The 13,781-nt window shown below is 40.4% G+C and overlaps 1 protein-coding gene across 13 annotated transcripts in view; it reads left to right on the forward strand.

The window, feature by feature from the left end:
* Positions 1-447: 447 nt before the first annotated feature.
* GSAP (gamma-secretase activating protein) overlaps positions 448-13,781 on the forward strand; it is a 234,015-nt gene continuing 220,681 nt past the window's right edge. For 12 of the 13 annotated variants that reach the window (XR_009542040.1, XR_009542039.1, XR_009542032.1 and 9 more), the window contains exon 1: positions 4,213-4,396. Coding sequence is in view for 1 of the 13 variants with exons in the window: in XM_060157225.1 (XP_060013208.1) it covers positions 4,288-4,396 (109 nt within the window). In the remaining 12 variants the exon portion in view is untranslated. Of the gene's footprint in view, positions 487-4,212; positions 4,397-13,781 lie in introns of those variants that run through there. The other variant, XR_009542043.1, reaches the window with a different exon arrangement.

Consider the following 13,781-nt stretch of genomic DNA (forward strand, 5'->3'; position numbering starts at 1 on the left):
TAAAGGCTGAAAAGGACCTTCTTTTCCCATGTCTCCTTTTTTTAGGAATAGAGAAATCTTTCCCAGAAATACCGTAGTAGACGTTTCCTTACAACCCATTGTCCAGAATTGGACTTCATGCCATGATAGAGGCCTCTAGCATCGGTTCTCTCCACTTTTTTTAGTAATATTATCCCGATTTTTATCTGGGCATATGACTAGTCATTTAAAAGGCTCCTTGTAAATTATTTCCTTGTAAATTTAAGTAAAAATGTTATGTAGAACCTGTGGGAAGTATTCTTAAAAGGAAGGCAGCATCCTCTTTTATCTCCCTTCTTCCATTTTGACTTTTGTAATGCAGACAAGATGGCTGAAGCTTTCACAGTCACCTTAGACCATGAGGACAAGGATACACCCAGAGAGCTGATAGAAGAAAAAGCTGGAAGCCTGGATGCCTGATTTCAGAGACGTGCCCTCACAAGCACTGGACTACCTACCTCCAGATAGGTGAGAAAATAAGACCTGTGTGTTCAATTCATTGTTAATTTGGGTTTTCAATACCTTCTGGTGCGCCTAATCCTGACTGATGCACATGCCCATTCCCAGTCAGTCACTGGCAAGACGAAATGTTAACACCTGACTGGGGGCAAATGGATGGGGGGTGTCATAATGATCACCACCTTAGATATTTACTTAAAAACATATTAAATATATCTGCTAGAAATAGATTCCTGTAGGGAAGCAGCATTCTTAATACCTACATAAGACGTCACCTCATTGTAAGTGCTTTAGCATCTTAGTTACAAAACTTCAATTATTATTTCCTAGAAAGTTCAGAGGAACCTTACTCATGCATTATTTAGATTCTAATGGGTTTTCTGGTAACCTCTATTAATTTTAAGGAAAACATTCTCAGCTGTGCTTTCAAAGGATTAGCCTCCAAAATGCAAGGTTTGGTTTTTAGTTGATTCGCTTCTACTTAATTTCAACCACATGAGTTTATTAACAAAAATGTTCTTTTAGCATACTTATTGCTCCACTGAATGCCAATTTCAAACCTAGTATTGATTTCGTTAGTCCTTTCCTTAGATTCCTTGTAGTTTTAGAATTTTGGACTAGATTTGTTAAATAGGCCATTTTCTAACTCCTTCAGAATCCACTTGTATTGTTTCTCTCTTCCAGACATTCTTTCTGGTTAGGAGAACAGAGTGGAACTTTTCATTTTAACGTCTCTATTAGATTAACTATTTTCATTTACAAATGATTCATTCAACCCACATTTCCAATTCCTTTAGTTTCCTTCAACTCTAAAACTCAAGATGAAATTACAAAGAACTTAGACTATTTTGAGGAAACCATGTGATTCACGTTCTGTGATTTCTCACTGCGGTCACAGAATTCTACTCGAGTTGGGGTGTGGTATTTGGATAACTCGGAATCCTCAGGCTGTAAGGTAATTTGAGTCTTCTAAGTCAGTTCACTGGACATAATCAACACAAACACCAATAGCAGGAGACCTGTGTTCTGATCCCAACATCGTGGTTTACTAGCTTTGCTACTTTAGACCAGACATTCATTTCACCATTTTGAGCCTGTGCCCTCATCTCTAAAATAAAGGTCTTGATGATAAAATCTTTAGGTCTCCAACTCTATGCTATGCTATGATTTTAAGGAAGATGATGGTTAATTCTTAAAATCCCCAAGAAATAGAAATATTCCTATTCTATTCAAAAGCCAGTTCCAGGCTTCCCTGGTGGCGCAGTGGTTGAGAGTCTGCCTGCCGATGCAGGGTACACGGGTTCGTGCCCCAGTCCGGGAAGATCCCACATGCCGCGGAGCGGCTGGGCCCGTGAGCCATGGCCGCTGAGCCTGCACGTCCGGAGCCTGTGCTCCGCAACGGGAGAGGCCACAACAGTGAGAGGCCCACGTACTGGGAAAAAAAAAAAAAAAAAAAAGCCAGTTCCAGTGCTTAAGGATTCTGAGGCAGCTTTCTTTTCTTTTCCCTTTTTTTAGGCAAATATTTAAAGTGTATAATGTGATGATTTGATATAAATATACATGGTGAAATGATTACCACAGTCAAGTTAACACATCCATCAATGAAGCAGCTTTTTAACTAAAGAAGATAGGACAGTTTCCAGTTCTGCCTTCATTAGAGTTCAAGGATAATCCATCAGCATTCTTTTTCTGTTAATCTTTCACAAATTGTAAACCAGTAAGTCACCATTCACTAGTCTTTTCCTTAGCGAATTATCTCCAAAGCTCAGCCATTCATATACTACCTTCATGGCTTTGGCCATGTCTCTCTGGTATCTTAGTTATTATTTCTCACCTTCTCTATGTTCTTTTTTACTTAAATTTATTTTGAAGGGAATTTTTATATAATCACTGCTTGATGAAGACTACAAAATCAGTTTTACTTGATAAAAATAGAGGTTAACTGAGAAAAAAATCAACAGAAACTTAATTTTTAAAATAGGAAAGTGAACACGTTTCTATATGACAAAAGCAACCAGCTCCATTTGGTATGAAACATTCGTTGTAGTATCTCCCCATTATTTCAGTGGTCACCCTTCTTTGCACTGGCAATATCAGCAGCCTCAGTAAGCATTTCTGTTAAAGCTTCATGCACTTTACAGGTAGGATGACTTTCCTACGAATGTGGTGGTGAGTAGTGGAGAGCTTCCTGAAACCATCCACCACCGCAGCCGGAGAAACGTGTCAGTAGGGCGAAATCAAGAGTTTCTTTTACCTTTATTTAGAGAAGTTTTCAGATCTTAGCGAGCCTAAGAATTACCTGAGGCTCTGACTGAAATGCACATTTCTGTGCCTTGCCCAGGTCTAGACTAGAGCCTAGGAGTCTGCACTGTAGAACAGAGGGTAGTTTTCAGACCCTCACTTTGTGAGACATGTGACAAAGCACCCCTTAGTCCATTACTGACTCACTCTTCAGTAACAGTGGAGCACCTTCTGGCTGCTCTGTTAGCCGCTGCAGAGGGGTGTGCAAGACTCAAGATTCAATTCACGGCTCCATGCAGTATTTGATTGTCAAATGAGGTGTACTAGCAACATCTGTCTAGAAGTTCAGGGTTAGGAAGGTCGCTAGGGGCTGAAGCTGTGAGAAAGCTTTGTGGATCCAGATTGGAAGGGTCTGGTGATTTTTTTCGGAGGCAAGTGGGTGGAATCACAGGGTTCTGGAATCAGGCCAACCTGGAGCCGAAGGTCTAGGTGAAAAGGCTGGAAGGGTCAGGTAAAGTATAGGCACTTTATCCTGCAGTCAGCTGTTACTCAAAGTCTTCTGCACGGGGCCATGAGGACAGCTTTGTTTTAGGGACAGTAATAACTTGGCATTGATGTTCAGGATGGATTGGATCTGCAGTGCCAAAGGTGCAGCAAGCAATACTGATGGTACACTCTCTAATGAAAAGAAACCTGAGTGGCAAGATTAAGAAAACACTGGACTTATTTATAGGTATGGGGATGAGACGGTGCCCCACACCACAGGTGCCCCTGGAAGGAGAGCACTTTTAAAAGAGTAAGTGCAGAGGAAATCTTCAACAATTCAGCTTCGTTGCAGCCAGTGTAGGGAGCCCCGTAAATAGGCAGAAGACCTGTTTGTGTTGAGCTGATTGACCCCTTCCAGTGTCTCCGAATCTCTGTTAAAGTAGAATCATCTCACATACACCTTGCTACTTTCTACTTAAGTACTACTAATAAAATACCACCACCCTGAAATTGGGCTGAATAGGCCCAAGCCACCGCCTGCTTCTGCCCCGGTGATGACCTTGAACCTTCTCAGGTGACCCAGCTAGTAATACCTCTCTCTAGCCAACTGGTTTCTGAAGTTTGCTGCACAGTGGACTCACCTGGGGATTAAAAAACAAACAAACAAAAAAAACCCCAAACGCCTAGCACGCACATGTCATATGCAGCAGTTTGGAAACCATTGGTCCAGCAACATCTCCACGCCTCTTTAAAAAACAAATCCTCCCTCCCTCTCTGTCCTCCGCCGCGAGGGTGCAAGTCGAGGGCTCGCGGCCCGGCTGGGTCTGGTCCCCGCGCCCTCGTCGCTCCCCCTCCCCCCATCCCCCCGCCGGCCCAGCGTGCGCAGCTCGAGGCTCACGTGCGCGGCGCGGGCCGGGCCGGGAGGAGGCGGTGCTGGGGCTTCTCCCGCTTGGCCGCGGCGGAACCGAAAGCGGCGGGCGGGGGAGAGGAAGGAGGGGCGGGCGTGGGGTGCGGTGGCGCGCGGAGGGCCGGGAATGCCCGCGGCGCAGGGCTCCAGAGCTGCCCGGTGGCCGCGTCCGGGCAATGGCCCTCCGTCTGGTCTCCGACTTCGATCTCGGGAAGGACGTGCTCCCGTGGCTGCGGGCACAGCGGGCGGCGTTAGTGGCCGCTGGGGCCGGAGGCGGAGGCCCAGGTGCTGTAGGCGTGCGTCGGGGAGGGGTGGGGCGTGGATGTGGGGGGGTTAGGCAGGGGCAGCGGAGGCGGGGGAGTCGGAGTCCTTCATACCTAGGTGGTTCCCGGGCTGGGCCGGGGTGGTTGGTGGGCACCGCCAGACGCGCAGCCTGTGCCCCCTGCTAGCTTGTGAAGGTTGGTGCTGAAGGGGTGACCTTCCCCTCTTCGGAGTCTGGGCTTTGCCACCCTCATCCGGGGCCACTGGCTGAAGGGCGGAGGCACAGCCCCCGGGGCAAGTTGGGCAAGGTCTCGGTGGCGGAGTTGTACTGCTTGTTTTTTTAGACATCTTTATTGGAGTATAATTGCCGTACAATGGTGTGTTAGTTTCTGCTGTATAACAAAGTGAATCAGCTCTACGTGTACATATATACCGATATCCCCTCGCACCCTCCCTATCCCACCCCTCTAGGTGGTCACTGCTTCTTCTAGCGAGTCCTCCAGCTTCTGGCTTAAGGGTTGCGCACAGTAAGTCACCTTCAGTAGAAAGGCTGGGTACCTTGGCATCATCTCATCAGAGCAGGGCGTGGAGGAGCAGCTGCCCAGACTCTGCAACTCCTCCGGCACAAGGCTGCAGGGGGTGGGGGAGGGTCGTTCTCTATGCTTTATTCATATCTCACCTGCCTAAAAAGATTCATCACCTGGGTAGGGGTTCCACCAAGACTGGAGGCTCCTGGAAGTTCTCGCGTTATGAGAAAGAAAAGATGAATCATGGCCGCCAGGAAAACCACCGTATAAATACTTAACAGCTGCACGGTTTGTCCCCACGTTTGTGAGACGTGTTTCTGGGTGAACAGTATCCGTGATTTAGGGGACATGCCACTTCGGATGTGAAGTGCGAGAGGGTAGGGGTCTGCTTTCAGGCTGTGAGCAATGAACTGAGAGCCCACTGTTTTCCAAAGCATCAAGCCCGTCACCACCAACCCAGAGACCACCTGTGCCGGCCAGCAAGAGGCGTGAGACCAAGTGATCCTCGGGTGTCCTGCCCAACTTCCTCAGGGTGAATTGGAATACATTCTGGGCAGTTGAGCCTTTGATTTTCATCTGTCTCAAAAATCCTTTGTTTTGATTTTGATAAGAGAGTGGAAAGTCACTTTCGAGCCTTCCCAGCATTGATCAACCAAAACTTTAAAGAAGGGGAACTCTGTGATTTCCCAGGTTGTTTTTCAAGAAGAAACGTTTGCTGCAAATAATGTTGCATCTTCAGGGCTTAGGTTCAGGTTCAAAGAAACGATACCCTGGATCCCAGTTGTGCACAGGAGCTAGCCACTTCAGTGTGTTTACCTCTTTTTTTCCCCGTCTGGTTTTCTTTAAACACTTAGACTTGCTGGAGGGCATTTTTTGGAGAGGTCCATCAAATTACCCATATCTACAACTCCTTTCCCCTTATCGCTGGAGAAAATTTTCTGTCCTATGGCTTTAGCAGAATATTTGTAGGGTTCCTTGTCTTGGCATGTTAGTTGTTGGTTCCAAACAGGGAGTCATGTTTGTGTAGCTCAAGGCTCCTGTTTGACTAGTGAGTTTGACAAACGACTAGTGTCATTATTAGTAAAGCTTCACTTTGGGGGATTTTTTAAAAGTCTCCTGAATGTCTAAAGAGCTTTTGAAGATTTATGGTTTCTACCACAAAGTGGTCCTTTCTCTGGACCTCCACCTTATATAGCTAAGTGGCAAGTGTCTGAAAATGAGAAGTTAGATGAAGTGTGAAATGCCACAGTCTTATGTTTCAGTAATGTGTGTTGTGATTGAAAAGCTGTGTGTGAGCCAGTTAGATTTTGGCTTCCTTGTGTCTTTCACACATCTGTGAAGACATATAAACTTGTGTGTTGACATTTCACCAAACTGCAGATACCCCTGGGTCTTCAGAAACTAAACTTACTAGAAATACCAGATTTTTCTGATATTGGTAGTGTTTTGCTCCTGCAGAGCACCTTGGCAAGATATTAGCCCTATTATACTAAAAGAAATTGTTATTTCTGAAAATCACCAGTGGGTGGTAGCTCAAAAAAACCACAAGTTAATTATTCTGCTGCTGTAATTTGTAGCACTGGCAGGGGAATGTGGGATTCTATTTTATTTCTAGCACAGCTATTACTCCACACATTTGTGCAAATTATTTTCCTTTCAAAGTCTCGGCTTTTCAAATGTAAATTATGAATAATTATACCATTGTAAAGTCTCCTCTCTGCACACTTGCTCTCTAAATTTGAAGCCTTAATATTTTTACATCAACAAATACAATTGAAGATTTCTTAGGGGTGTTAAGTAGTACTCCTGATGTATGACATATTTCTGGCAAAATAGCCACAGAGCTGGGCTAAGTCAGCCAGGACAGAAATTCAGTGCATATATGATAGCATTTTAGTCAAAAAGGGGTTAAGAAGTAAGGAGACCAGATTTGGTTACTGCATGTGTTTCTTGTTCTAAGTTGAACTTTGGGAAAATTATTTCTCCTGAAATAAAGGAAGAAAATATTTGTTCTTTAAAAATTAAAAGTTATACAAAAGAATATTTTTAACACATCTAAGCTATAAATAATAAAAAAAAAGCAAAACTGTGTACCCACCTTAAAAATAGAATAATATCAAGACTTTTGTAGGCTCTTTGTCTCCCTATTTGATCCTGTTGCTCTCCGTATCCCTCATCTGTAAGTTGTTACCTACAACCACTTAAACTTTTATATTTTAACATTTCTTTGATCCTATTTGTAGTTTTAACCCATATGTATATCTCCCTAAGCAAAATGTCATTTCATTTTGCTTGTTTGTGAACTTTAAGTCAATGAAAGAACAGTATATGTATTCTTTTCGTTTTTTTTCTTCTCAGTAGTGTAAGATTTATCCATGTTGACTGCTGTAGGTCGTTAATTTTCACTGCTGTATAGTATTCCATTTGTGTGACTATACAACACTATGGTGGACATGGAGATGCAGTGCTTAGATCTTCCTATCAAGAAAGGGCTTGTCCCAGGTGCTGTAAGTGTGGGCAGCAGATAGCCCTCAGCTGTCAGCGCCTTCAGGGATGGCCTCGGCAGAGGGTTGCGTCACCCAACTTTATGCCCCTTTAGTTTAGGTATGGCCTCCTTTAATGAGAGGGTGAGGTGGGGTATAAAGGCCTGGGCATTTTGACTCACATGGGACAACTCTGACAATTCATTTCAGTTCTAGAGCTTCCCCAGTGGAGGACCCCAAGGTCACCTGAGGCCACTGGGCCTTCATTGTAACTTGACTTCTTCCCCAGCCTGGTCCTGCTTCCTTCTCCTTCCTGCTACAGGTGTTAATCCCACTTTAGTAAGCACTCCCTAGTAAATACCCTGCATACGAAACTGTCTCAGGATGTTTCCTAGGAAACCCAACTTACTTATCTTTATCCCAACAGTGACACTTGGGAGGTTTCTGGGGTTTGCTGTTACAGTCTATGCTTTTACTAACCTGGTGCATACTTTACATGTTTCTCTAGGATGGATGTCTGACTTTAGAGTTGCTGAGTCACAGGCTATGCACGTCTTCACTTTTCCTGGGTAGTGCCAAATTGTTTTCTAAAGTACTTGTACTTATTAACTACCCCATTTGTGGTATAGAAATGTTTTTGGTACTCTGTATCTTCACAAGCTCTTGATTTTTCCAGATTTTAAATTTCTTGTCAAACTGGTGGGTCTAAACGTTACTTCATTGTGGTTTGAGGTTGAACATCTCTATATATTTACTGGCTATTTGAGTTTCCCCTTCTATGGGATGTTGGTTCATCCTTTTGTCTATTTGTCTGTTGTGGCTTTTTTTAATATTGATGTTAAGGCATTCTTCATTGTGGATTCTAGTCCTTTGTTCATCATATATGTTGCAGATATCTTCCCTCAATCTCTTGGTTTTTTTCAGTTTGTGATTACCTTTGATAAACAAGAGTTCTTGATTATAATGTAGTCTAATTTATGAGTCTTTTCCTTTACGGTTTGTGGGTTTTGGATATTTTAAAGAAATTTAGAAGCCATGAAGACATTTTTATATTAACTTCTAAAAGCTTTAAAGCTTTTTTCTTTGAATTTTGTTATCTTTTTATCCATCTGGAATTTATTTTTGTAATATGATGTAGGAATCAAATTGGGGGACACCAGAACCTTCAAAAGTAGCCCTGATATTTGCTATTTTTAAGTTGGGTGGTGGTTACATGATTTTGTTTTGTTATTTATAGCTTACAGGTGTTAATATATTCTTTTGTAAATTGCATTGTTTTTCTGTGTTAATAGCTAGTAGTTCTAGTGTCACTAACCAAATAGCCCTACCTTTTCTCACTGACAGCAAAACCACTTCCTTCACACATCAAGTTTCCATATGTGTGTGAGTCTCCTTTTCTGGGCTTTTAATTTTGTTCCATTGGCCAATGTTAGACGAAGACATCTTAGTAACTATCTTTCTGTTAAGTCTTGATAACTGGTAGAGTAAGTCTTCTCACATCAGTCATCTTCAGGATCATCTTGGCTATTCTGTGCTCCTTGTTCTTACATATATATTTTGGAATCAGCCAGTTAGATTTCACCAAAATCTGTTGGATTTTTGATTTGAGTTGCATTGAAGCTGTGGATCAGCTTGGGGAGAATTGGCATCTTTACAATATTAAATCTTCCCAACTATGAATAAAGTATAGCTTGTTGTTTATTTAGAGCTCCTTTATGATTCTTAAGAAGTCTTAGAATTTTCTCCATGAAGGTTTTTGCCAGATTTATTCCTGGGTTGTTATTATTTTTTGTTGCTCTCATAAATAGCACATTTAAAAACATTATAGGTTCTAACTATTACTGGTATGTAGCAATATAATAGATTTTATATATTAATTTTTCCGTCTAATGCTTAATCCCCTCTTGGAATGTATCATATCTTCAGGAAATTAAGAAAAAGTCTCCGGTATGTAAATTTTCTAAGGTTTAAATGTCACGTATATTTAAGACCAGAAATAATGTAGGTTTTCTTGCCTATATCTCCTTGCCTGCTTCAATTAGTATTAGATTGATGAATTTATTAGAATTTATTAATGTTCCAGATTGATTAATCTTTCAAATACTGTAGTTATTCATTTTTTCCAGGGAAGTGATATATTTTACCAGTTATCTGACTCAAGAGTAATGCTTTTATTGTTGCCTCCTAGATACCCCCAGACAGATTTGGGGCCCAGAGGATTGGCTCAGTCACATTGTTTTTGTTTATTGTTTTACTCTTCTCTCGCCACTGTCCTTCCTTTTCACTTTTCCTTCCCCTACCTTCCTAGTCTCCTTTTCTAATTCTTTTCTCTCTTTATTGCTTAGCTAATCACCCCATCCTTGATTTTTCTCATTTTATTCAGAATATGAAATATAAATCATATAATAATGTTTACTTCATACGTTTAGAAATTATAATATCTGGTCCTGTTGAGCAGGAGGTTTTATGTGAATTATTTACAGAATTGAAATGTCATAGGATAATTATATCTTAGCACTCCTTGATCTCTGTTTTAGGAACTAGTTCAAATTTTTGTATAGGTCTGTGAGACTCCCTCCACCCCCATAGTCATTGGAAAGAAAAGAAATACTTTTATTTGATTTTTGACTCATAGCAGTTGGAAACCAAATTTACATATTTGACAGACATCTTTTAAAGTGAAATCACTCGTGTTTGGCAAAGAATACATTGAAGTGGACGAGACTTATCTGGCAAACCAGCTTTTTTTTTTTTTTTTTTTTTTACAAATTTACCCTAAAGTTTATTTGAAAAGATAAAAGGATGAGAATAGCCATGAAAGGAGAGTGATCACAGAGGACTTGACCACCAAATATTAAAAAGCATTATAAAGCTGTAATCAAAGCAATGTGGCATTGACTTAATAATATGTAGACGGGTCAATGGAACAAGAATAAATAGTTCAGAAATATACATAGGGGTTTACTACATTATAAGTGTGGCATTTCAGAAAAAACATAATTCAATAAATGGCATTTGAACAACTGGGTAACCATTTGTAAACAAAGTATAATGACAAATGTTATCTCATACTGTATACGTATGAGTATAAATACATAAATAAATTTTAGTTGGATCAAATATATAATTAAAAAAATAAAAACACAAAAATTGTAGGAAAAAATATACCAAGCATTTATATAATCTCAGGGTAGGAAAGACAATTCTGTGCATGACATCAAAGATAGAAACTATAAATGAAAATATAGGGTTTTTTTGAATTTTATTATTATTTTTTTAATACAGCAGGTTCTTATTATCTGTTTTATACATATTAGTGTATACATGTCAATCCCCATCTCCCAGTTTATCCCACCACCAGCTCCCCACCCCCACTGCTGCTTTCCCCCCTTGGTGTCCATACGTTTGTTCTCTACATCTGTGTCTCTATTTCTGCCTTGTGAACTGGTTCATCTGTACCATTTTTCTAGATTCCACATATATGCGTTAATACATATTTGGTTTTTTCTTTCTGACTTACTTCACTCTCTATGACAGCCTCTAGGTCCATCCATATCTCTACGAATGACCCAATTCTGTTCCTTTTTATGGCTGAGTAATAGTCCATTGTATATATGTACCACATCGTCTTTTTTTTTAATAAATTTATTTATTTTATTTATTTTATGGCTGTGGTGGGTCTTCGTTGCTGTGCGCGGGCTTCTCATTGTCGTGGCTTCTCTTGTTGTGGAGCACAGGCTTTAGGCGCGCAGGCTTCAGTAGTTGTGGCACTTAGGCTCAGTAGTTGTGGCTTGTGGGCTCTAGAGCGCAGGCTCAGTAGTTGTGGCACACAGGCTTAGTTGCTCCGCGGCATGTGGGATCTTCCCGGACCAGGGCTCGAACTCGTGTCCCCTGCATTGGCAGGCAGACTCCCAACCACTGCGCCACTAGGGAAGCCCTGTACCACATCTTCTTTATCCATTCATCTGTCGATGGGCATTTAGGTTGCTTCCATGACCTGGCTCTTGTAAATAGGGCTTCAGTGGACACTGGGGTGGCAAACCAGCTTTAATTTTACATGAGCTGTGACTCACCAACACCTTTAATATCTAGGTACTCTCCGTTCTTTTAGTAGGTTTACTTATGCAAGTATTTATCAGAATGCTACATTTTTCCTTCATGAACTCTGATTTCACTGAACTGTAAAATTAAACCACATTTCCTCATTTGAAATTGCTAAACTTCCTCTTCTGGACTTCCCAGAGTTGAATTAGTGGGAGAAGAGTCAGAATGAATAAGCAAAGAGGTTATTGAATAAGTCTTTTAAAAGGGTGTGTCTAAAACATGAGCAACTAATCCGGGGAGGAAGGGCCAATGGGTTTATAGTGTGTGGTGAGACCCTGGTCTCTGGCTTACCAACATTGCTAAATTTATCGAATGCAAATATCCTTCAGATGAGAACCATGTACTTAACTGCAGGATTATTTAAGACTGCAATTCTTACTCCCTAACAGACCCATGAAGGCATTATTTTTATTATTTCTTTCTACTCTGGTTACATTATAAGCAGGTCCTAGTTATGCTATCTAATGAATATTGTTTAATGTATATTATTTATAAATATGTAGTTCACTGGTTCTCAGCCCTGGCTGCACATTAGAATGACAAGGGAAACTTAAAAATACAGACACCAGGGAGTAGGGCCCTCACCAGCTGAAAAAAATTAGGATATTTGGGACAGGGCTTGGACATCCATGTTCTTTTAAAATCTCCCCTGATGATTCTAACACAACACAAGCATTGAGAACCATTGATTTAATGGAATAAGCATATATCATATGTTGTAATCTGCACTTGTTGGAGAATTTTTTTCTCTTAATATTTTAGTGATTTGGAAATAGATGTGCTTTTGCAAGGAAATTGGATTTTCTTAGCAAGATTCTTGTAAAGAAGTTTCTTATCTTAGTTGAAACCTTTTAAGTGTACTTTTGAGAAGGTCTCTTCCAGCATCCTTATAATCTTGAAAGAAAAAAAAATGCTTCTCAAAATATTGACACATTGCATTCCAGGAGTTTTGAGTCATGTGCAGGATGAAAAGAAACTCACTGAAATCCTCTTTAGGTGTCTGCAAAATCCACCTTAAAGGATTTTTCAGTAATTATCCGTGTTCCCATTGTGAGTATGATACAGGAAACTGAGTTCATTCTGTTTACCTTTTCCTAGGCTTGAAATTAGTCTGTGCCACTTTTTCAATATATGGTATTGGCCAAATATCTTAACTTCATTGAAACTCAGTTGTTTTACCCATACAATGGGCCTGTAGTACCTTATACAGTATGATTGAGATAGCAGTGAGAACTCTGTAAATTATGAAGTGCTGTTCAGCAGTAAGCTAATTGAATCATACTATTATCCTAAGAGACCAAGTGATTATTCTTATTTTTTTTTAATATTGAGAATAATGTGTCTGATACCTCAATATACATTGAAAAGTGTATATACCCATATATAAGCAACACTTACCCCCTTCTTTGCCCTGCCCCCTGAAGAGCCAGGCAGCTTCTTCTTGTGAGGAGTTGGCAAGAGAGATCTCAGGATGATTCCTAAGTTCTCAGTGAACCATCTCTAAAGGTTTTCCACTCCCAGCTCCAGTGCAGGGGTTGAGCTCACCAATTATCCTGATTTTGTGTCTTGATTTTTCCTTTTTAATCAGGAATACAAACTGAAATTTGCTCTGATTTATAGGATATTTTGCATATGTTTTGTCTGAATATTGGAATTTGTCATAATCAACATAATATTTTAACATCTAATAACACTATTCTTGTGTGGGGAAAATGAGTCAAGTTTAAGCAATTTAATATTGAGGAAATTGGGGATATATGCTTTTCTTCCCAATTAATGATGATAATTATCAATGCTGTTTCTAACCAGTGTTTAAATCCTTTAACTGTAGAAATCAGAGGAATATCCAAAAATTTTAGAAGAAAAATGATGGTCCATTAACTTACAAGTTAAATGTTTTGTGTAAAAAATCTTTATATCCTTTGTCAAATATGGCCTTCATACAGAAAAGTACACAAATCACAAGTGCAACTCAGTTAATTTTCACAAAGTGAGGCACACCCATGGAACTGGCACTCAGAGCCGGAAGGAGAAAATTAATAGAACCCCAAAGGTCCCCTTCATACTCCTTTCCAGCAATCACTCATCTAGCGCAATAGATTCTTTTTGCCAGATTTTGAAACTTGTGTGTAAATTAAATCATACAGTTTATACCTTTTTTGGGAGGGGTGAGTATGTGGGCTTCTTGTACTCATTTATGGTGTATGTTATAGCAAGTTAATTCATTTTTAATGTTGTATAATACTCCATTGTTTGAATATACCACAATTTATTCATTCTTTGCTTGATGGATAT

Source organism: Lagenorhynchus albirostris, chromosome 8 (assembly GCF_949774975.1).
Source record: "Lagenorhynchus albirostris chromosome 8, mLagAlb1.1, whole genome shotgun sequence".
Taxonomy (NCBI): domain Eukaryota; kingdom Metazoa; phylum Chordata; class Mammalia; order Artiodactyla; family Delphinidae; genus Lagenorhynchus; species Lagenorhynchus albirostris.